This window comes from Zalophus californianus, chromosome 16 (assembly GCF_009762305.2).
Source record: "Zalophus californianus isolate mZalCal1 chromosome 16, mZalCal1.pri.v2, whole genome shotgun sequence".
Taxonomy (NCBI): Eukaryota; Metazoa; Chordata; class Mammalia; order Carnivora; family Otariidae; genus Zalophus; species Zalophus californianus.
The window spans coordinates 6,889,232-6,913,387 of record NC_045610.1 but is presented as its reverse complement, the minus strand read 5'-3'; the positions used below and the strand labels follow the sequence as shown (position 1 = coordinate 6,913,387).

The following is a 24,156-nucleotide window of genomic DNA, read 5'->3' as shown; positions in this document are numbered from 1 at the left end:
CTCAAAGTCCTAGCTCCAAAGCTAGTCTCCAAGCAACTCCTTCTGTCTTTATGATATTTCATATGATGCCATCACTTGACCATAAAAAGTCTTATGCACATGGAAAGATTACTGCTAAGAGGCTGATGCCTGGGTCAGTCCCCATTACTGGTGCTGGATTTTCCTTGATCTGGTCAACCCATACCCTCCACCTCTTTCTGTGGCCATTCATTCCCTTCATCCTCACGGTCTCCCTACCTCTGTCTTAAAGATAACTGCCTGCGAGCCTCCTAGCCCTCTTTGCCTTTTACGCATCCTCCATTCCTCCCAACTGCCCTCTAGCAGGCACTCTTGATTCCTTGAACCCTGTACTACTTTTACATCATTTATACCCTTTTATCATGATATACAATTATTCATTACATGTTTGTTTACTGCCCACATTTCCCAACTAGAACATAAGTTCTGTTGAAGCAGAAATGTTCTGTTCACTGACATATCCCAAGCACTTAGAATAGTGCCTGACACGGAACATACTCCATAAATAGTGAATAGATATATGAACAAAAATGCAATCTTATCTAGTCCATTAGTTTAAATGTTTATATACACTCATGTCTCCTAGATCTGTAGTTCTACACCAATATTCTCCTGCATTCTAGTTCAAGAGAACCCATTCCTCACTTAGTCCCTTGTCCTTGGATTTTCTGTGGGCCCCTCAAATCTCATAGCTGAAACATGAATCCATCATCTCTCCCTGTATCTGCTCTTCTAACTCACAGTCCCCATCTTGATAAATGGCCGCCATTTACCCAGTTGCCCAAGAGAGAAACCTAGGTGTTATCTTTTGCCTTCCCTTTGTCTCAGCTGGTGTATTCTACTGATCATCTAATCATGCAGAATCAATTCTCTCCCAGAGCCCCTCTTTTCCACAGCCCCCAGCCATGACTCTTGTTCATGCTTCCATCAACTTTCCTCAAACAACTCTAGCAACCCCCTAACAGAAGAGAGTACTCTGGCACTATATCTCATCTCTTGAGTCCACTTCACATTGCAGCCAGAATGATCTTTGTGACTTTTTATCCAGTCCCCTCAGAGGAATTGTCACATGGAATGATGGCTTTCTTCTTCCTCTTTTCTTGCTCAAGTGTGAAGTCCTGGAGATCAGAAACTAGACTAACTCCCTAACATACCTCCAGTGCCTAGTAAATTCTTTACATAATTAAAAAACTGAATGCACCTTGAAAAAAAGGCCCCATAAGACAGCAATTATTGTTGTTGGGGTTTCAGAGAAGAGCAATTGAGTCATGTGGGATTAAATCACTGCACGGCTGTGTGGCCAAAGTCACAAAGTCCAGCTCTGAAAATGAGGGCGGTGGATCCCATAGCAACTGTTCCTTTAGGTAGCTTCATGTCTCGCCCATTTTTTTTTTTTTTTTGCTAGCCCTCATGGTTACTGCTTTCTACCCATTTCTGTTGACCACGCTCCTGCTCATGCCCTTGGACTCCTCACCTGAATGGGGGGCATGTTGTTTAACCTTCCCTCTGCCTCAACCTGTCCCTACTGTACCCGAAAATGGTGAACACTCTCGACCCTCAGCTCTCCTTATGGAGATTCTCCTGCTCAATGACCCTGATGAGAAGCAAAATTAAATGAATTTAAGTAGAGACCAGAAACCAACAACCATAAAACAAATTCAGGAACTGCTTCTTTGTAATAATGACCAACTAAGACTTTTAGCAAGTGTGATGAAAAAGGGAGGGAGGAAGCGAGAAAACACACAAATTAGCAACATTGCATTGAAAAATAGAGCAGAACCCCTCGTTGAGAGCAGCTTAGAGCAGCTGAAAGCCAAGACTTTATACGACTTTAGGCTAATAACTTTGTAATTCAGTGGAATAATGAGAATTTTTTTTTGAAAAATGCACATTTTAAGGGTGCCTGGGTGGCTCAGTCGGTTGAGCATCTGACTCCTGATTTTGGTTCAGGTCATGGTCTCGGGGTCATCAGACTGAGCCCCACGTTTTGCTGGAAAATCACCGTTCAGCCAGACAAAACCCTTCCCCAGCTATACGCGCTATTTTCATAGTGGAATATGGGCAGAAGTGACGTGTCCATTTCCAGGTGGAGGCTTTTAAAACAGGTGGGTGGCCCTTTCCATTCTTTCTTCCCCCTCACTGGCTAGATGCAGAGGATGAGGGGGCTCTAGGGCACAGGTTGGCAAATTATGGCCTGTGAGCCGGCATTTGTTAATAAAGTTTTATTGGAACATGGCCATGCCCACTTGTTGACTTATTGCTTATGGCTCTTTCGGTACCGCAGCAGCAGAGCTGAGTAGTTGTGACAGGCGGTTTAAATCGCTTAGCCTATTTACTGTCTGGTCCTTTAAGAAAGTTTGCTGCCCTCCTCTAGGGAAGCAGCCAGACTGAAAGGGTGTTTGTGCCTGAAAGATCCACCATTATCCTCCCTGGACCGTTGATGAACAAGACGTGATCTTCTATTGCTAAGCTGCGGAAATTCTGTGACTGCTTTAGCAGCTACAATTATCCTAATGGAGAAAAAAAATAGATGCAAATCTCAAATAAAATATCAGATATTTCTAGAAAAATTTTCTATGTAGGATTTTTTTCCAGAAATGCAAGGTAATTAGAAAAGAGAGAATGCCATAGTCCTAGGTCGAAGAAGAAAACTAACACAATCATCTTTCTGGGCATGTTGAGAGCATTTAAGAATTCAGCATCCATCTTATACACTACTCTTAGCAGGATAGCAGAGAGAAATAATTCCTTAGAATACCTATCTACATACCAAAAGCTAGTGTCATATATAGAGGTACACGAGAGAAGAAATCCCCATTTGTGATAGAAACAAACAGAAAAATAAATGTTATCAACATAGCAAAAGCATAACATATATATGATAATAAAATACTGACCGAATCCCTGGCAATGTACAAATAAAGAAAATTTTCTACCATGTAATATATTAATAATTGTTAAATTGCATTGTTCATTATATAATATGAAATGACATAAATTATGTGCTTTATATAATTCATATCTATTTTATATATGATACCCATCTATATACAATATAGATATTTTATATGTAATAAAGTATATATTAAGTTTGTATAATATAGTAGATTGTATACTTTGCAATTTATATAAAATTCATATAATTCACAAATACGTAATTTGTAAATAAAACATGAAAATTATACATAATTTATATGTTATGAATATACTATATATAAATTTTTAAAATGATGCTAATTATATAATACATTAATGAAACCCTGATGTTACTTTTCAAGTATCAGCCTGTGCACCAACGCAGAAAAACAATGAAGCGGGAGACAAATTTTCATTATTTGTAGGAGACATGATGGTGTACCTAGGCAATCGAAGATAAACCGAGAAACTATCGGAACTATTAAACTCTTCAAAGTTAAAAAAATTAATGTGCAAAATTCATACATTTCCTGTATGCCAGCAATAATTAACGTGACTTTACTTGAAAAAAAAAAAAAATCCAGAACCTTACTAAGGGAAATGAAAGATCACTTGAATCAGTGACCTCTGGGTATGGAGGGGACTCTGGGACAGTGACCCAGGGCAGGACGCCTGTTCTAACTACCTTTTATGGCCTCCTTCACAGCAGAATCCACGGGGAGTATATTCTTCTCCACCAGCTCCAGTGGTCCTGGCCGGAGGGCGATCTTTTCATTGAGATCATCTGCGAGTCGGGCTCTTTTCAGCTTCATCTGAGCAGTTGGGATGGACCTCTCTGCAGTGGAGGCTGAGGGATTGAAACCGGAAGAATCAGCCCTACTGTTCTGATGTCAGCTTTGGTTTTGCTTCTGCTTTTTGGCTTTTGCAACGCGCACCATTGTGTCTCGTTGTGTTCTACCACCCTAATAATGTTTCACTGCGATCATGGTCATTTCACATGGATTAGCAGCGAAGACCAGACACTTCCAAATAAAGGCAAATCGAGAGGCACGGAAGGGTTAGAGAAATGTGCTTTGTGCCGATTCTTGAAAAAAAAAATGTGCAATTTGGCAATTCTGTGGGCAGGCAGTCCACAGGGTGTACATTGCTCGCTGACCCTAAGCTGCAGCATAGGGACGTGCATCCTGTTTCTACACTGCCTGGCACGGGCTGAGCCTGCTGCAAATACCATCTATTATTATAATTACTTGCAGTAGTATGACTCCTTAAGGTTTGGTGATGTTGTGATGCTAACTGATGCCCATGTCAAGGGGAATTGTAAAATTAAAAAAATCCCTTTGAAACAGTTACTTAATTAAACAGGGGGGGTTTAAAAATTGAATTCATCCGATGGGCAGTTTCTCATCATTTGGATGGTGACAAAGGTCTCTGTCAAGCCCTGAATCACCCGTATATTCCTCTTCCGATTACTCACAGACTTATTTCTGTGTAAGAACTTGGAGGAGAGTCTGGTCAACCTGTTAGGATTGTGGAGACCTGTTAGGTCTGTAAGGCAGACCTGTTAGGATTCCAAAGTTTGTAGCTTTACTCTGAAGTCGGCAGTTTTAAAAGAGGAGATATTTACACACCAGTCTCCCAGCCCCATCACTGTATTATTATCCACCCGCTAACCCAGACCTCGTGTCTGGTGGCTGATCTAGAAATCTCCATACGGGAGCGCTCTAGGGACGTGGTATGGTTCCAACAGGTCAGATCTCATCTAGAAGTTGTATCTGTAAAGCACCTGACACGGGGTGGACAAAACATCAGTACTCCGAACCTAAGAATACATGTACTGAGACTAGGTCCTCCCCAAGCCTCCCCTAACATCCCATCAGGTCAGGGCAAGGGGTTCTTGCTCGGTCCCCTGCCTCAAGGATCTTTCTGATTTATCCTATGCACCAATTAATCCTGAGAAGCACTCCTCCCTTGAAACCCCCTACATGATGCTTCTCTATCACTCTGGTTATGTCAGGAATGGAGATGCTCCATACCCAAGGGACCACTCCAGTGATCCTGGTCCTCCCCCTTCTGTCCCTCACATCTTACTGAGTTCACCTTTGTACCTTTGCTTGGTTCCCTCCCCTGGTGAGCTTCCTACCATCTCCCCACCACCAGCCCAGCAGGCTACTCTTCGGGTCCCAGCCCAAAGTCTGTTCTTTCGTGCCTCCTTTGCTGTGACTGCCTCTGGCACTTACAGCCACGGCCCTTGGTCTTAAGCAGCTGCTTCCAAAACTAGACCCAGAACCTTTGCAAAGAGGGGTCATTTTGTATCCAGCAGATCCTTGGTGCCCTAGGGCACTAATTCCCAATTTCTGTTGGGGAGAAGAGAGAATCCCATGGGAACCACCAGAGTCATGCAATTGAATTGGGGGCCATGGCAGTTCACAGCCTATTTTAATTCAAGACCGTGATGATGTAGCAAATAACATTTCTCATGCCTTTTTTTTTTTTTTCCAAGTAGGCGCCATGCACAGCATGGAGCCCACACAGGGCTTGAACTCACAACCCCTGAGATCAAGATCTGAGCTGAGATCCAGAGTCCTATGCTTAAGTGACTGAGCCACCCAGGTGCCCCTCTCATGCTTTTTTGATTGTAGTATTATTACACACTTGTCCAGCCTAAGTATGGGAAATGCTAAAGGAGTATATGAAAGACAATGAAAGCATCGAGAAACTCCCCACTTTGAGTCAACTGTTTTTAATAGACGGGTGTCTTTCTTAACTATTTATATTTATTGTTAGGGCTACTTTTTTTTAATTTATATATTTCAAGATTTTATTTTTAAGTAATCTCTGCACCCAACGTGAGGCTCAAACCCACAACCCCGAGATCCAGAGTCGTGCACTCCACCAACTGAGCTGGCCAGGTGGGTGCCCCTGGGCTACGTGTTTTTAAATCACAGAATCAGACTATAAACACTCGGTGGCCCTAGAGGGACTCAAACGACCACTCTGGAATGGCAGGGGACATTTATTAAGAGGACACAGAGAGAAAAGAACTCCAGCACATGCCCACCATTGGCGGGCATCCTTGGTCATGCTTGGGTGCGGTCTCACCTTGGAGTATGTGCATATTAACCACGTCAGCGGCGCGATCGGGCCTGTTTCTGACCTTGTGCTTCAAGGAGTCTTCAGTCTGCAAGCACAAACAGAGCATGTTCCGCTCACAGGGTTGAACTGCCTCGTTTTGACTTTAAAAGAGCCTCGATTTCTCTCAAAGGGGAGAACAATCCTTCTTTTGACAAACCGAACCTGCAAATCGCTCTGGTCTCCTCTATTTTGATGCAGGAATGCTTGCAAAAGCCTCTCTAGTAATTTTAGGATGGAAAAATTCAGGAAAGAGCAAAGGAGCTTGGGTCCCCATCAGGGCTGCACACTTAAAGGCCAGGCAGGTACGTGCTAATAAAATATTAATAAAGCTCTGATAATACTAACTTGCTTGTACTCCAGTCAATTCTATTCCTCGGACTCTTAAAACGGCCGTGAAACTAACTAAGGTTAGAGATGAAATGAAACCTGAGTCCATCTAGTAGAACATGACAACCTATGCCTTCTTCCAGGAATTCACTGGCCATCTCTTTTAGGACCTGTGAAAATGTAAATTCAGGAGCACCGTGAGTGGGAAGGACACACGGAGATGATTTACTGAGTCCCATCTTCTTCTTGATGGTGGAGCTGTCTCTGGGAACGGATGTGGGCTCTGGCAGGGCCACACCTGGATCTCTCAGGCCCTGATTTCTATCTAGTTCTGAGTTTTGATCCCATCATACTGGATCTCCTACTTGACCCCTAAGAGGGGTCAGGAGATCACTCCCGTTCTGATAGAAGACGCTTGTTATCCAGGTAGCAGGGACCAAAATCTCTCAGGAGCAACTGTGAAGAGGTTGTTCTCTCCACCCACAACCTCGCTGCAGGGCTAGAACTGGTAGACAAAGAAATCCCAGGAGAAAGGCACCCCCTTTGCATCTCCTTCTCATACAGGGCTGATGCCAGCTAAATAGTATTTATTATTGATAAGTTCAGTTTGCAGAGATCTACTATGAAGGTACAGAATATATGCCACCCTCCCCCCCGCCCCGGAGTGCTAAACAAACAAAAACAGAAAGAGGAATAAACCAGAAAGCCTTTTGCCTTTAGGTACCTGCCAATCAGCTCTGTATTCACAGGCCTTAGCTTAGTATTACATTGGAGTTTTTAAAAATCTGATTGTAAGAAAGGGCTGGAAGGCTTTTTGAAGTCTCCTTGACTTCTTCAGCATCCTTGCCATGAACTTCCTAACATCAGGAAGACTGGGGACATTTTCTTAAGCTAAGAAATAGTTTCAAAGCGAAACATGGTCAATCGCATTTCTCCAGTTTTCAGTTCGTAGGAATAAGATTCCCTATGGTGTGGCGGGGTGTTGGGGGGGGTGTATCAAGTTTGTGGTAGAAATTCCACCTGCTTTAGCCAAAGCTGAGCACTCAGAGATCCATACCCTGGAGTCCAAGTTCAGAAAGAGGGCAGTTTGAAAAAAAAAAAAAAATTACCTTGTCACTATCCAAATGTTTTCTTTGCTCATGGAATTCGGTTGGGTTTTTCAGTGCTGCAATGGAAAGACAGGGACGTGAGCCGAGGGGGGCTCAGGGCACTGAGCAGCAAAGACAGGATTTGCCGGTGCGCTTGGTGAGCTGTGCATAGGATGGATGTGAGCACCTTTATTAGGCCACAAGCAATTGAAGAGGAGAGGCCCGGAGGACATCAGCTTCCCTGAAGCCAGAAGATACAGAGAGGAGGGTGGAATTGAGGCTGAAAACAGGAGGAGCGGTAGAGGCGGACGTGCGACAGGGAGACAGGTGGTGGAGACAGGGCATTCCGAGATCCTGGGGAGGCACGGGGACCTGTGGGAGGCTGGACACAGATCCAGAGAGAGGGAGAAGGGCGGATGGGGTGCCTAACGCCCTCTTCCACTTTGCCCTGCCCCTGAGTGCAGAAGTCTGGGTGGAGGCTGAGGGCCACGGGAGGGGTGCCCCAGCCTGCAGGAAGGGACTTGAACTTGGGACAAGGTCCGTGATGGGTCGGACAGGAACATGCAACTAAGGGTGCTGGGTGAGAAGCACAGAATCAGACTTTGAGGGCCAGAAGGGGCCCTGGAGATGGTGAAATGAGCTCCTGCCCTGAACAGAATAGGGAAACTGAGTCCACAAAAATCAGCTGACTTGCCTAGGGTCACACAGTTAGGGCTAAGAGCGTAGGTGCTCTGACAACTTCACTTCTTCCAAGGCTTGCTGTTCAAAACATTAACACCGAGGAGATACATGTATGGGTCAGCCAGAGCACACAGCACTCTGAACAGCCCAGACCCGATGCTGCCTCCATCCTTCCCTCTTCCTCCTGCTCTCCACCGTGGTGGGGAACCTCTTCTGACTTACCAGAGAAGCAGAACATCGTTGGGCAACATTCCGCATCTCTCATGAGCTTTCCTGAGTCCCTGAAACAATCAATCCAGAGCCACAAGCAATCAACTCTGCGTTCTGAGTGATGAGGTTGGTCCGAGCTCATGAAACTGCACTGAATACTTTTCTGAACTGCAAGTCTGGACAAGCTGATGAACCACAGGATCCGGGGTTCTAATATCACTCCAGCAGATGTCCACCTGTAAGCGGCGGGCAATGAAATATTCTTCCAAGGCTTGGCGAGCTTAAAAAATTGGGTCTCTAGCCAGACTGGAGCTTGGGGCTATGTGTGTGTGAGTGTGAGTGGGTGTGTCTTGTTCAGTCTTTAAGGTAAATTTTAAATTTGAGCACAGATTTCAAGAGTGCTTGCTGGACATCAAGCAAATGGCATTGCAGTCCTGGCACCTTATTCTCTATGGAGGGTATGGCTTGGGAAGCCTCTCTATGGAAGGCATGCTCCCTCTCAGTGTCCCTGCCTCAGGGGAACAAAGGAGCGTTGACCAAAGGGGCTTGCCGAATAGTCCCACCTGGCTGCCTTGTGTCAAATATACTGGACGAATACCCTCCTCCTCACTTTGAGCAGAGATTAAGGGGCTTCCCTTTTTATAGGAAAAATAATGGAACGTGCTGCTTGACTATCAACATTTCCCATTGAGTGAATACGTTTCCCTTTGCTGCTTTTACTCTTAAAACAGGCTTCTTTGCAAAATCTGCCATTTCCAATGGCCCCCCTACCCCACCACACCCTCCATTTGTCCCCACTCAGGAGCTCTGGGAAATCATCCGGAGAAATGTGCCATTCTAATGCACTGCTTGTGCATTTTCTCTGATTTGGGTCTGGTCGCCATGCCTTGTAAGGAGGCTTGTCTTTTTCTGCATTTGATCACAGTTGCAATTTATATTGATGGTGCTCTGAGAGCAACTCCCGTATCCCCGGGCAACCAGAGCCTACAAGTTTGCTTGAGGTCCAGGGGACCCTGGTGAATCTATACAATTTGAAGGGATAGGTCTTCACCTCTGTCCTACCGTCTGGTGGTCATCTAATTTGGGATTACGTATTGGTGCTGGCCTTATCACTTGTATACTCCAGAAAGGAAATGATCTTTGTGTGGCTGTATTAAGTGATTAAAAAGCATTCACACATCCTTTTAGTATGAATCTATCCTGCAGTATCACTTACATTCCAAACCCAATTTGTTTTAATTGGGCTTAGGAATTAGGAGGAATTTATCTGGTTCTCTTGCCCCCTGAGGCTCTCCAGTTCCCATTAGCAGAGCTTATTAATTGTTCGAAGCAGGGCATTTCCTGTATCTTAGCCTTGGAGAGCCCTAATTCATCACTTCTTGGTGTTAATAACTTGTGAAATGATTTGCACAGTCCAGGTCTCTGATGCCAGGAGCACAAAGGTCTTCTGGAAACTTCTATCACAGAGACACAGTGGGAAATGCTATGTCCACTTGGCAAGGACTCGGGAAGAGAGCCGAAGAGGTCCACACACTGCATTTTACCACACGCTAGTCTCCTCGGGGCTTAAGGGATGTTATATGGGGTGCTGGTTTGGGGGTCACCCCACAGAGAACTATCTTGCCATGGCTCTGTGATTGACATTTGCTTTTTCCATGACTCCAGAGAATGTGGGTTTTAGCCAGCTCCCCTGAGGGCCAGTGAAAGCCATAATGCATCCCCCCTCAAGTTGGCTTTTTGGAAAATACACAAAGGACCTCTTGCTGCCAGCCCTGGGAGTATCAAATGGTAGAATTTTGTTTTTTGGGGGACGTTGACATTTGAGATGGAAAAGGAATTTGGATTTCTAAATTAAAAAAAATAAGTCAATGTGATTTCAAATTAAAATATGGTTGTAAATTCAGTCAGCCACACATCTAACTCATTCCCCCCCTGGAGGAAGATTAATCACTTCTCACAAGGGAATTCGTGTTCTCGCTTCAGAGTTTAGTTACGGCCTATTCCTATTTCGGTCCCGCAGCTCCAGCTAATTTGGGTCAGCTGTGTATATAAACATTTGCTTACGAAAGCTCAGAAAAAGATCCCAAGGAAAGAACAGGCCTCCTGCAGTCCCCTGCTCTGGACACTAACCTCATGCCTCCGACAGGAGCCCGGGAAAAGGAGAACATGGGCCCTGGGGCCACTGAGGCATCGGTGAAGGGGATGGGCCGACCCTCTAGCACAGGGTGGTGGGGGAGCCTGCTGTTGGTGGAAGCTCTGGCAACAAAGGCAGGGCCATGGCCGTGCCTGCCTGCTCTCAAGGGGTCGCTCCCTCCCAGGCTTGCAGGACAGAACCCAGCTTCTTCAGTATTGCAGGTAAGGACAGAAATGCAGAATCAAAGGGCTGGTGTCCTGGGGCAGCATCTGGAACAGTGGTTCTCAAGGTGTGGCCCCTGGACCGGTATCTTCAGCCTCACCTGGAAGCTTGTCAGAAATGCCAGTGCTCAGGCCCCACCCAGACCTCCACAACCGGACCCTTGGGGGGTGGGTCCCGGGGATTTATGTTGGAACATGCCCTCCTTGCCAATCCTGATGCCCAAGTTTGAGAACCCCTGTTCTGGAGCCCACCAGGCCAGTGGGTCGTGATCTGGGGTCCTTCGGAACCCAGGAGTTCCAGAAGAGAGAAATGAATTTCTAGGACTGATTTTCAGCATTTCAAAGAGCTGAAGGAAGAAGGTCCGTGTGCCCAGAGAAAGGCCGATTAGACTAATGGAACGGTCCCTTTTCCTTGTTGCTGCCCAGGATCATAACGGCATGCTCTCGTGATGGTTGTCTCACCAAAAAGCATGGGCTGTTCAGTGTAAATGCCATTAATTAATCAAAAACAGATATATGGATTCATAATTCATGAATGTGGGCTTCTTTGGCGGTGGGGTAGAAGACATAATGAAAGTCATCTTGGGTGCCTGAAAATTTGGGAACTACCTGTCCTTGCTTCGTCTCCTCAAACACGTGTGAGAGTCTCCCACCTGTACCAGTGGGCTTAGTAATGCTGGTCTTCTGTTTGCCTCACTTTGAAAGACAAACTAGATCGTGAATGCTGCTCTTCCGAGCAGAGGAGGTACATGCTCTGCGTAACTGATGATGATTTGGAAATGATATCCTCTCCTAGGCTGGCGATCAACTGCTTACTGAGTACCCAAAGGATGGTCCCAGGAGTTCAAAAAACGTAGCTTTGTTACCTTTCAGACCTGGCTGCACACTTGGGAGGGGTTCATGCAACATACGTGAATACTTTGGGATTTCTAAGAAGAGTCCAAAGTATGCATGTCATGGCTGGCTTCCTAGTTTCTAGGGAGCGAGGAACCCGAAGACAGGAGGAGGGGAAAAGACAACGTTTAGGATTCTGGACTCCCCCCTGCCCCCACCTTCCGGGCTCGCCATGGAAATCCAGAGTGCCTTGGCTTGTCTCTGAACTTGAGAGGTTAGACAGGGAGGGAGGAGGCAGACAGATTAAAACCCTCGTGCTGTGTGCTGCTCAAACAGCCAACAGTTGTGTGCTAGGGGTGCTGGAGGAAGAAGCCAAGTCAGATGGATGCACAGAGGAGAGGAGGGAAGACTTTGCATAGTCGACTTCTCAAGACTATCATGAAGCTGCATGTGGTGTGGGTAGAGGAGTGTGCCCGGTCATTCTTGCTGCTATTCAGGAGAGGTACCACAGAGAATTCAGGGGTTTACCAAGGCTTTGTTGTGGCTGCGATTAGTCTGTAAAACAAATAAGGTGGCACCGTTCATAGACAGCTCGTTGTAGCTTTCAATTCATTTACACTGATCAGATCATGGACCCAAGCTGCCCGGACGGTTCATTCTGGCTGGCGGCAGCTTTCCGGAAGTTTCCATAGAGATGCTGCAGCCTCTCTGGGGCCCCGGTCTAGTGCAGTTCTCTTGTTCTCATACTGCAGGACCATAAGCTACCTGTTTCCTCCTCTCTCTCCCCTGGGTTCATACAAATTAGCCCCACACCCATGCAGTGGTGTAATGCTGTCCAATATCACTACTCGGAACAATCAAGCAGGGGTGATCTGGGGCCCCTTCCAGACGGTAAGCATCTGAAACAGAACTCACGTCTGACTCCTGTGTGTTCCCCAGGGCCTTCCTCACAGCAGATGGTCAAAACACCACTGAATTGCTGTGATCATTCATTGCACCTACTCCACAGGGCTGATCACATCCTTCTGCACCGAGGCTTCCCAAGGGGTTGGAATAAAGTGGTGTTATTTTAGATTCCCCCCAGGAGAGGGATGCCCAAGGAAAAGAATTGTAGTGGAGAAAAATCTGCATGAGAAATGGTGAACAGATCCAAGCCCCACAGGTCAACAGGGAAAGAGGCTGGCTCTGTCCTTAAGCCATGAGAAAAAAAGAGAGAACGTAGATGTCTTTTGCAGCCTTGATTCCACAAGGGAGGGCAGCGAAGTGCTCCCTTTGAGTCCTGGCTGGTGGTGGCAGAGGAGGCAACTTGAAATCTCCATTTAGAGATTCAGAGGTGGGATTCTGGAGACAAGTCCAAGCAATAAATTCTTAAAGTAGTATTTCTGAGCTAATTGTGAGAGGGTATTTCACTGAGATTTCATGACTATTTTGACAATGTGAATTCTACAATGGTATTATAAATGTGAAAACAATCTTAGAATCTGGCTGGGGCCCATGCTCCCCGGTCTGAAAAACCTCTTTCCACTATTGAGGGTTGTTCTGGGGCCTCTGTGCTGGCCTCGGAACTCTGCCCTTCTCGACTAAATTTAAGGAACAATGACTTTACGTTGATTCAAAGCACCCGAAGGGGGAGAACCCCAGACCCATAAATGGACAAAAGTGAGAAATAAGTAAATGCTGAAGAGAAGTGATTAAGGGGGGTTATGAAGGAGAATTTGTCCCTGGTTGCAGTGGACTGTTTGTTACTCATCAGTAACTTCAAAACCTGCAGGATACATGCCCAAGAAGAAGGAAGGAGTGAACTAGTTCCACTAGTTAACTGAAATTTACACATGGTTCAGTTTATCAGAATCAGGAGGGACAGAAACCTTATACTTTCATCATCAATTTGATGTACAAGTGAAGTAAGATCTGCTACAAGGCTAAAGCAGCAGAACTTTTCCTTCCCTCTTGGTCCCGGTGAGGTGTAGATGAGAACGGAAAACCTGACGCCATTTTGTTAAAACCACTGGGTTCTCCTTGGCATTTCCACCTATGTATATTCTTAATTTCCCCAAATTCCAACTGAATTTTTTGGCCACAAAATGCTTGAGGGAAACCTAAGGAAGTGCTTTCAAAGTCCAAGTGATTCATTTGGAATATCTGAGAAAAGAGCTCTACGCAGGGACCAACCCCGCTGTAGGCTCTGCCACAAAAGGAGTGGCAGCGCCTTTGAGATTTAATCTAATGTAAAACTCAAGAGGAATTCTGCCAAAGGATAGCAGGTGTTTCTGTGGACTGGTTAAAAAACAGTGATGCTAAGCAATAATAACATAGGGACAGTGAATAGTTCACTTGACCATCAGCTTTCAATTGAGGCGATTTATGACAAGTTTTAAGATCTGGGCGGGGGGGAGGATTGTGGTTATTTCAAATGTACTCATAATTATGTAAAAAGTTCTACCTTGAACTATACTTCTGTGTGATTCCTATCACCTCTTCCCCTAAAATCTTGAGTCCATTCAAGGGACTGTCTTGCTCATTGTTGTCTCTATGGGCCCAGCACTCTACCCTCCATATAGTCTGGTTCATAACAAAATTTGTTGCATTTGATTGAATTGACAGGACCCTGAGTCTGCTGGCTCCTCTTTCCTTTCCTTGGTCACTTGCCTTGACACATGGACCCTGAGGTGCTCTGCATTTGGATGGCCAGTCTCTGATTAGATTGACGAGGCTAACCATCTCCACCCCCAACCTCTCAGCAGGTGAAAGATTGGTCTTGGGTCTAACTTCCTGAGAAGAGCTAAGTAGCTGAAGTCTGTCTGGGCTGGGTATGCCTTGTGTTCCTGCTGCAGCTTCGATATTTTTCCACAGCAGAAACTACACCCTCAGGAAGCCTAGTTGAGAGGAGCTGGATGAAGACTAGGGAAAATGGATGACACTTAATTAACCTTTACCAATTTGCTGAATTAAAAAGAAAAAAAAAATCCTTTCGTTCTCATAGGACTTTCTTCCCCCCAGTAATTATCTTAATGGTTCAACAGACTAAGGATGCAAAATTTCTGTCAAGCAGGGTTTCGTTAATAGGTACCCTATTTGATTCTGGAAATCCCAAGAACAAAATATCTTATCCCCATTGAACCCTCTTCCACAAACGGACGTTGAATTTACAAAACACACTTAGAGGTGTTATTTTAAAAGTATCATAGGGTTCATTCCTATCTTCCTTAGGTGTTTTTACAGATTCCCAGAAATTTAACCCTGTAAGCCTCAAAAAAAAAAAAAAGAAAGAAAGGAGGGAAAAAGAGTTTATTCTCATTCAAATGTCAGCAGCAAGACCCAGGGGACAGAGTACTCAGGCACTGGAGTCAAGCTTTAAGTCAGTTGTGAGCAGCCTGGGCTGACTGAGAGGGACTGAGTCTCTCTACTCCGTGTGCCTTTCCAGAATCAAAGAAAAGAAACCCCAGTGGGGGAATAGATTATTTTAATATTACCCAACTAGAGGGGCTCCTCATAGATTTGAGGATGTGGGCACAGACTGGCCACTGAGAGGATCCTGGTGGAGCTACACTCTTCTACTTAGTAAACAATTCTTCTAGATGACACTTAATCAGGTCAGGTTCTACATGTGTATAATAGGATTCCGAAAAAGACTGGTCTGCTCAGCTCTGAGTGACAACGTACTTATCTGACCGGAAGTCAGCAGACCTTTGTTCTCTCCTGTGTTTTTAGCACCTCCACTAGTGGGCTGAGATGAAACAGGCCAGCCAGACGTGATCCTATGGATTCTCATCACCATTGTACGTACTGTGTACACAGCCTTTAAAATTGCAGGCTGAGTGGTTCTACTATTACGGTCCCCTACTGTTTACTGTTTTGGAGGGCTTAGCCATAAACAAAGAGCTAATTTTGAATTATAAAGGAAAAGACTTGAAACATTCTCAGTTCTGTTCTGGCTCTGGGGCATGGACTATACTTAAAATTTTAGACCTTGGGTCACGGGGCTCCAATATTATTACTAACCGCAGGACATTTGATCTGGGCCAAACTGTCTGCTTGTTGCATGCTGGACTCTGAAGTAATGGTCATGACGAATCTAGATTTCTGCTAGAGTCATTATGGGTTTTGATTTTTAAATTTCGTTGGGGAAGAAAGTTAAAAAGTATGACCCTAAGGGAGCCTGAACTGCGACTTCATTCATTCGGGGCACCCTTCCTTCTGTTACTATGGATCATCAAGAGTTAGATTTAATCACTAACTTGGTAGGAAATTTTAAATTTATCTACTAAAAGATATGATAATCATTCTTCTTTGACCCAAATTATGGCCAGTAATTCAATATACCATTGATGCTAGAAAGCCATTGTTTCTCAGTGTTCCAGAAAGGAAGCACTTGACAATATTCAATTAATTGTGGACTCAAGTACCCCGAACAGAATGGAAACCGAGGAGGTAAGAGGTTGGACATGTGATTGATGCTTCTGGAAAGAACAGGGATGATATCCTAAAAGTAAAGGGTGAGGGGTGCCCACAGTGAATCGTGTTTACTCCAAAAACAAACCCACTGGTTGGCATTTTAGCTACAACCTCTGTCATGAAAGGGAAGCCCTTGCAGGTGAGTAGGATCTAGGGCAAAGCATCCAAGGTCTGGGGTTTCTGCTGACATGGAGTCTACGGGGATCTTGGGGGGAGATCCATCCATAGGCTTAGGCTCAATGACCTTGGAGGTGCTTTCCAGCTCCCAAATTGCATGGTCCCCTGGTAATAGATCGGTGAGCAAGAGACACAGCTACTCACGTGGCGTTATGCCTTGGTTAGCCAGCTGTTCCTGGGTCCTCCTCTGCTGAAGTCGTAACTGCAAAACTTAGAAAAGAAAATGTTAGTTTGTAAGTTGGGCTGCATGTGATTGTAGTTGTTTATATTTACATCAGAATTTTTGCCCAGCTCTTCTCATTTTATTCTTATTTTTTAAGATTATTTACTTGTTTATTTATTTAGAGAGAGTGAGCACTCATGCAAGGGGGGAGGGGGCAGAGGGAGGAGAAAGAATCTCAAGCAGGCCCCACACTCAATGAGGAGCCCAACGTGGGGCTTGATCTCAAGACCCATGAGATCATGACCTGAGCCAAAAAAGAGTCAGATGCTTAATGGACTGAGCCATCCAAGGGCCCCTCATTTTACTTTTAGAATAGTCCTGAACTTTTGCATGAGGTACATTTGTATTTCTGTTACAGATGTGCGAATGCTGTTCCCACAGCACTATGCTCCCCGTCTCCCTGTTATCCACTTTGGAGATAAACACCAGCCGATTCTGCTGGGAATTCGCACTTTCAAAAGGGAGAGAGAATGAAGAAAGCAATGGGTTTTGGAGTCTCATATGGGTTCAAATCTCATTTCTAGCCCCTTCAAAAGGTGGGTGACCCTGGGCAAGTTGCTTAACCTCTCTGACCCCTGGTTCCCTCCTCAGTAAATGGGAACAATGCCTACCTTGAGGGGCTGCTATGAAGTTTGATAAACAATGTACGCAAGTCGCTTAGCAGAGTGTCTGGCACAAAATAATTCATCAATAAACAGGGGTATTATGAGCATCTGGGACCTGTTTGGAATTTCAAAGATGGACTACTGGAGTCAGGTTTTGCTTAGAAAAGTTAAAACACTGTAAAGTGTTTGAACTTTATATTATAAAACTTTGTTGCTATCCATAGCACAAATAGATTATATATATCATACACATATATACATATAGTTTTTTAAAGCTATATTTAAAATTATGTGTAGCATTTGTGATTTTCTCCTACTCCCTCTCTACTCTACACCTAAAAATTCTATCTTTGGACACTTAGCCTTTCCCTCATGGATATTCCATTTTCTCAGGGAGGTTCTTCTTCTTCTTAAAGATTTATTTATTAGAGAGAAGGAGAAAGAGAGAGAGAGAGCACACATATGTGAGCTGGGGGAGGGGCAGATGGAAAGGGAAAGAATCTCAAGCAGAGTCCCCGCAGAGCTTCTTGAAGCCCAGTGTGGGGCTCAACCTCACAACCCCGAGACCATAACCTAATCAAGGGTCAGATGCTTAACCAACAGAGCCACCCAGGCGCCCCTCTCAGGGAGATTCTAAGTTTACCATCTTGGCTCTGTCATTTACATTGCTCAGAAAAAGGATAGAAAGAACAAACATTTACAGAAAGAGGGATTCGTCTAATCAACTTATAATGAAGAGAACAAGAGAACTGCTTTTAAGAAGAGAAAATTAGAACGGAGGGAAGAGGGGCAAAAATAGGAAGGCTATGGGGGCTGACATTCAAGCTGATTTAGTATTTGGTGTAAAGCATCAGAAAAAATGCAGTCACCATACTGAGAGACTAATGGGGAAAGATAATTTTTTAAAGTGCTGCCATGGTTTTGAATTGGACCCTCATCAATCATCTTCAAGAGAGAGCAAAGTTGTTGAATTGCTTTTAACTACTCTTGGTTGCTAGATTGCACTTCACCATAGCCTCGTTTTACTCCAAGTTAGGACTGGACAATAAAGAAGACAAAATAAATGAAAATGATATGAGAGTTTGTTATTTAAGCCCTCCTTCAGAACAACCCTCCTACTAATAAAAGCTGTAAACTCTGAACAAAATATGAGCTATAATTACCTGAAGATTCTGAACAGGAAACAAAATCAGGCAGATTATAGAGGGGAGTTGGGATTTGGAGAAGTTACTTGCATGGGAGTGAGTTCCCTCTTTGGGGGAAACTGAGGCTGACCTGGAGTCATGAAGTGGCAGGTCACAGGCAAATAAAACTCTAATAGAAAACATGCTCATCTTTCTGGCCAGAGAAATCAGAGAAAGGTACCTGGACAACCATGGCTGGCCACCACAGATTGAGGAGGATGTCATGTAGGGGAGAGAGCTGGAGAAGGAAAGGATCCCCAAACTATGTGTATGAACCCTCACAAGTTTCAGGTTTATCCCTTCATGATGTTTCCATGGGGCAGACTCAAAGCAGCACAGCAAAGATTAAAATTAAACGGAAATTTGAACCTCTGTGCACATAGGCAAAAAAGGACTTAATGTTTGAATCTACCTGGATTGTGTGTTAAAACGAAACAAAACAAAACAAAACAAAACAAAACCAGCATTCTCCAGAGGATTATAAAAGAATTCAGAGTTTGTGTAACACAAGACAGAATGTCCAGGATACAATCCAAAATTACTCTACACATAAAGAACCAGGAAGAACCAGAAAAATGTGATCCATTTTAAATAGAAAAGCCAATTAACTGATGCCAGCCTTGAGAGGACCCAAATGTTGGAATTATCACCCTAGTACTTTAAAGTAGTTATTTTCTTTCTTCTTCTTCTTCTTTCTTTCTTTCTTTTCTTTTCTTCTTCTTCTTCTTTTTCTCCTTCTTCTTCTTCTTCTTCTTCTTCTTCTTCTTCTTCTTCTTCTTCTTCTTCTTCTTCTTCTTCTTCTTCTTCTTCTTCCTCTTCCTCTTCCTCTTCCTCTTCCTCTTCTTCTTCTTCTTCTTCTTTTTAGAGAGGCGGGGGAGGGAGAGGGAGGGAGAGAATCTTATGCGGGCTCCATGCTGGGCATGGAGCCTGCTTAAAAAAAAAAAAAGAATAAATATTAGAGGCGATGAATCAGTAAACTTGAAGATCAAAATTAAGAGGAGAGAGGAAAATGATGGAAAAAATGGACACAGAGATAGCCTCCTGGACCTGTGCCACATTATCACAAAGTCTAACATCAGCTAATTAGAGTCCCAGAAAGAGAGAAATAAATAATAATAGCCCCAAACTTCCCAAATTTTGTAAAAGACATAAATTCACAGATTCCAAAAGGTCAACAAACCCAAACCAGACATATTCACAGAAAACCACACTTACATACATCATAATCTAATGACTAACCTAAAGATAAAGAGTAAATCCTGAAAGTATCCAGGGAAAAACAGCACATTATATTAAAGGGAAACACTGATTCTCATCCAGAAAGCATGGAAGCGAGAAGATAAAACAAAAACAAAATGTAAAACATAAAACAAAATTCAACACCAAATAGGAAATGTCCTCTAGAAATGAAGACAAAATAAAGATGCGTTCAGGTAAGGAGAAAGTAAGATAATTTGTTGCCAGCAGATTTTACTACAAGAAATGCTTAAGGAATTCTTCAGGCTGAATGGAAATGAGAGCAGAAAGAAACCTGGATATTCGGGAATGACTAAAGAGTATCAGAAATAGTAACTATTTTGTAAATGTTAAAGATTTTTCTTTTTGTTCTTAAGTTTTAAAAGAATGTATCTAACTACTTAGAGAAAAATTATAATATTGTCCTGTGACGCTCCTAAGGCATGTAGATATAATACAGATTACAACTGCAACATAAAAGGTCCTTTATGACTGCAAGATTTCTATACTTTACATGTAATGGTATAATATTAACTATAGGTAGATTGCAAAAGATTAATGAAGAGCAACTAATACAAATACAAAGAGGAGGGGTGTCTGGGTGGCTCAGTCAGTTAAGCGTCCAACTCTTGATCTCATAGTCATGAGTTCAAGCCATGTGTTGGGCGTGAAGCCGACTTAAAAAAAAAATACAAAGAGAAACAGGTAAAAAAACACCAATAAATTAAAATGGAATACTAAAAAATATTCAAACAATCCAAAAGAATGCAAAAAGTAGGGAATATAGAGACAGAAAGTAGAGGGACAAACAGAAAACAAACATTAAAATGGCTGAAGTCTAAAAACATTAATAAATACATTAAATTTTAATGGTCTAAACCCTCAGATTAAAAGGCAAAGGTTATCAAAAGGAATAAAAATTCAATATGCAATTATATGCTGTCTATATACAGACACTTTATAAACACTCAGATTGGTTGAAAGTAGATGGTGAAAAATATAGCATACAAACAATAAACCCAAGAAAGCCAGATTGGCTATACAATATCAGATAAAAGAGACTTCAAGCCAAAGAGTATTATCAGAGATAAAGAAGGGACATTACATAATTATAAAAGGGACAACTCATTGGAAGACCTGGCAATTATAAATGGATACGCATCTAATAAAAGCCTCAAACAAATGAAGCCAAAACTGACAGAATGAGAGGGATAAACAGACAATTTCAAAATCATAGTAGATTTTATGATTCCTTTCTCAACATTTAATAGAACTAGATTTTTTAAAAAATCACTGATGACATTGGGATTTGAACAATTATCAGTCATCTTGATTTAACTGATACTTACAGAGCACTGTGTTCAATAACTTAAAATTTACCATTCTTTTAAGGTTCACTTATTACATTCACCAAGATACACTAGGCCATAAAACAAGTTCCAATACACTTTTTTTATTTTAAAGATTAAACTCATATACAGTATGTTCTCTGTTCACATTGGAATTAATTAGAAATCAAAGGCAATATGCTATTTAGGAAAACGGTGCCTGGGTGGCTCAGTTGGTTAAGCGAGTGCCTTCGGCTCGGGTCATGATCCTGGAGTCCCGGGATCGAGTCCCGCATCGGGCTCCCTGCTCGGCGGGGAGTCTGCTTCTCCTTCTTCTGACCCTCCCCCCTCTCGTGCTCTCTCTCTCTCAAATAAATGAATAAAATCTTTAAAAAAATATCCTATTTAGGAAAATATTTGACAACACACTTCCAAATAATTTGTAGGTCAAAGAAGAAATCACAAGGGTAATTAAAAATATTTTTAATTGACTGATAATGCATATACAATACTACAATTATGGGATACAGTTAACGCAGTGCTTAGAGGGAAACTTTAGAGTTTTAAGTGCTTATGTTAGATAAAAGATAGATTTTTTTACATTAATTTATTTGAGAGAGAGAGTGTGTGCAGGTGTGACACTTGCACGCACAGAGAAGGGGGAGGGGCGTGGGGAGAAGCAGGCTCCCTGCTCAGTGGGGACTCGATCCCAGGACCCTGAGATCATGACCTGAGCTGAAATCAAGAGGCGGACGCTTAACCGACTGAACCACCCAGGCACCCGAAGAGGAAAAATTTTAAATCAATGACCTAAGATTCTAATAAGCTAAAAAAGAAGTATGGCCAAGAAAATAGAAGGAAGAGAATAGTATTAGGGCAGAAGTCTTCAAAATAGATCAAAATAGAAAGCAGACAAGTAGCAGAGAAAATTCACTGAGGCAAAAGGTGGTTCTTTGCAAAGACCAACAAAATTGACAACCCCCTACCTAGACTGATAAAAGAAAGAGAGAAAGAATAAATTTTACCAATATCAAGAAGAAAAAGATGGGTTATAACTACAGATATTAAATAAATAAAGGATAAATAAAGGATATTAAAGGATTACAAAGGATGTTAGGAGAATATCATCAACAATTTTGTGCCAATATATTTGACAACTTTTGGATAAAATGGAAAAACTTCTTGAAAGCTACAACTTCTCAAAATTAATACAAGGAGAAATATAAACCTGAATAGTGTTATATGACTAAATAAGTGGCATTAAGAACTTGTCCCCTTAAAAACAAAACAAAACAAAACAACTTCAGACCCAGATGGCTTCACTGGTAATTTCAATCAAAACATTGTGATTGCAATGAGTTGTTTTCTAAGTTCTCCATCAAATAACCTCCATCTCCTACATGTTACTTCAACAGTAAATAAGGATCCTCAATGATTTTGTATTTCAATACCATAGGTCTTAGTGCAACAGATGGAAAAAGTTTAAAGAGATACCCTACTGTTAGAATCAGCCATTCTGAAGGCTGTTTCAGTGCTCTAGACATTAAGCTATTTTGACCGAGGTTGAACTGGATAAAGGCAGTAGAAATGGAAACGAGAGAGAAAAAATGAAAAACATTTTGAACAAAAAGAACTGGAAGAATCTAGTGATAAAAAGGAGGAGAGAAATATGTACTACTATTAAAGGGGCTTGTTGGGATCTTCAGCTATGCTGTAGGAAATTTAAGAACTCCCTGATGCTATCTGTAACTATGTACCTGTACCATGTACTTAAGTACTTTTTCTTGGGAGTGGGTCCATAGCACTTGCCAGATTCCCAAAGGGGGCCAAGGCCTCCAAAATTTAAGTCCTGCTAATCCAGAAATGTGAAAATCCAGGGTTTTGAGAGCATGCATTAGAGTTAAGTTAAACGATGCTGACAAAGAAGCCTGGGGAAAATGATTAGTTTAATTTTAAACAGTCTGAATTTGAGGAGTCCCAGTAAATTATAAACAATGTTTCTGATATGCAACTTGAAAAAGAGGGCTGGAGCAAGGCTCAGGGGTCAGGGCTGATTTGGATACTGTCTCCAAAGAGGTGGCCATGAAAACTTGTATCAGAATTCCTAAAAAAGAGGGGTATGTTATCTGAGGAAAGGAAAGAAAAAATGAAAATAGGAATAAAAATGACATTACCAATCAAGAAAGAATAACATTAAAAGGAGCTGGTAAAGGGCATAATTAGTTTAGGGCATAATTAGTTTTGGGTATGGAATGTGGAGAAATCATTGCGCCATGTGACATCGCTCATTTCTCTACTCATCCCTTTTTAGTTAATCATTTGCAGATTTTCCCGTTAAAAAGATCAAAGGCATTGTTCATCACATTCCTTCAACCTTTCAATAAGCATCTGATGGCACACTATGTGAGAGACATTGCTCGTTATTGGCATAACTGGTGATTAGGACAGGTGGTCATCACTCTCAAAGCTGTAACTTCCTAGCTGGTGAGATAAACACAATTTTTCCTGAACACACAGTGTTTTTACTCCTTTTTGTTTTTTTCCTACTTTATTTTGCCTTCTCAAAGTACCATCCTTTTGGTTCCAATTTGGTTCCAAATTATTCTTTTGGAATAATTTTTTTCCCTAAAGAAGAAGCTGGTCTTTGAGGTTTGTTAATTCCCTGAAACTATATGTGATGTGCGTGTCTCTGCCTATTTTTGTGGATTGGCCTGTGACTTCTTTCAAATTTTAGGAAGTCTCTGGGACATCCAGAAGTTAAGCACCATCAATTCTGATCTAGACTAGATCATCTCACATCTTTTCTAGCAGGCTCTCTCCTTACAATGCACCTGACACATATTATCAAACTAATTTCCCTGAAACTCTATTTTCTTATGATTACATGGTGCGGTATCCTCCAGTGGCTCCTGATTCTGGCATTTGAGATGTTCTCCACAAGCACTATTCCCCACACAAACTCTCTCCTCCAGTTTAGTCTGTTTCCACCTGAGCCCAACACCTACCAAATGTGTTTACACACCTTGCCTTTGATTATGATATCCTCACAGGTAGAATCTCGTGTATGGTTTGAGGCTAGGCTATAATTTTAATTTATTCCAAAGAGTTGGCAAACTATATATATCTGAAATTTATTAAAGAATTTTTCTTTGTCCACTGATTTGTAATGTCACCTTTGTCATTTACTAAAGTGCTGATATCAGCTCTGATCTGTTTCTAGGTGCTAAATTCTAATTTATACTAACATACTTTCTACCTTTTTTCTTTTTTTAGCAGCAAAAGTAGTACATGGTTCCTGAGTCCTAGAAACAACAGACATGAGAGCTTTAAAAATCTATACCTGTCCTGGAAAAGACAAAGGGGATTCCTCAGTGGACTGAAACTGTA

General features: G+C 42.6%; 1 protein-coding gene across 8 annotated transcripts in view; it reads right to left on the bottom strand.

Annotated features, from left to right (window-relative positions):
- The window catches only part of MYOCD (myocardin), a 94,760-nt gene that overhangs the window by 40,133 nt on the left and 30,471 nt on the right, over positions 1-24,156 (bottom strand). For 3 of the 8 annotated variants that reach the window (XM_035724761.1, XM_035724762.1, XM_035724766.1), the window contains exons 2-5: positions 16,338-16,403; positions 7,503-7,558; positions 6,034-6,112; positions 3,620-3,781 (exon numbers count right to left, since the gene is read on the bottom strand). In XM_035724761.1, coding sequence (XP_035580654.1) covers positions 3,620-3,781; positions 6,034-6,112; positions 7,503-7,558; positions 16,338-16,403 — 363 coding nt within the window. Of the gene's footprint in view, positions 1-3,619; positions 3,782-6,033; positions 6,113-7,502; positions 7,559-8,384; positions 8,609-11,779; positions 12,075-16,337; positions 16,404-24,156 lie in introns of those variants that run through there. The other 5 variants (XM_035724759.1, XM_035724765.1, XM_035724764.1 and 2 more) reach the window with 3 other exon arrangements.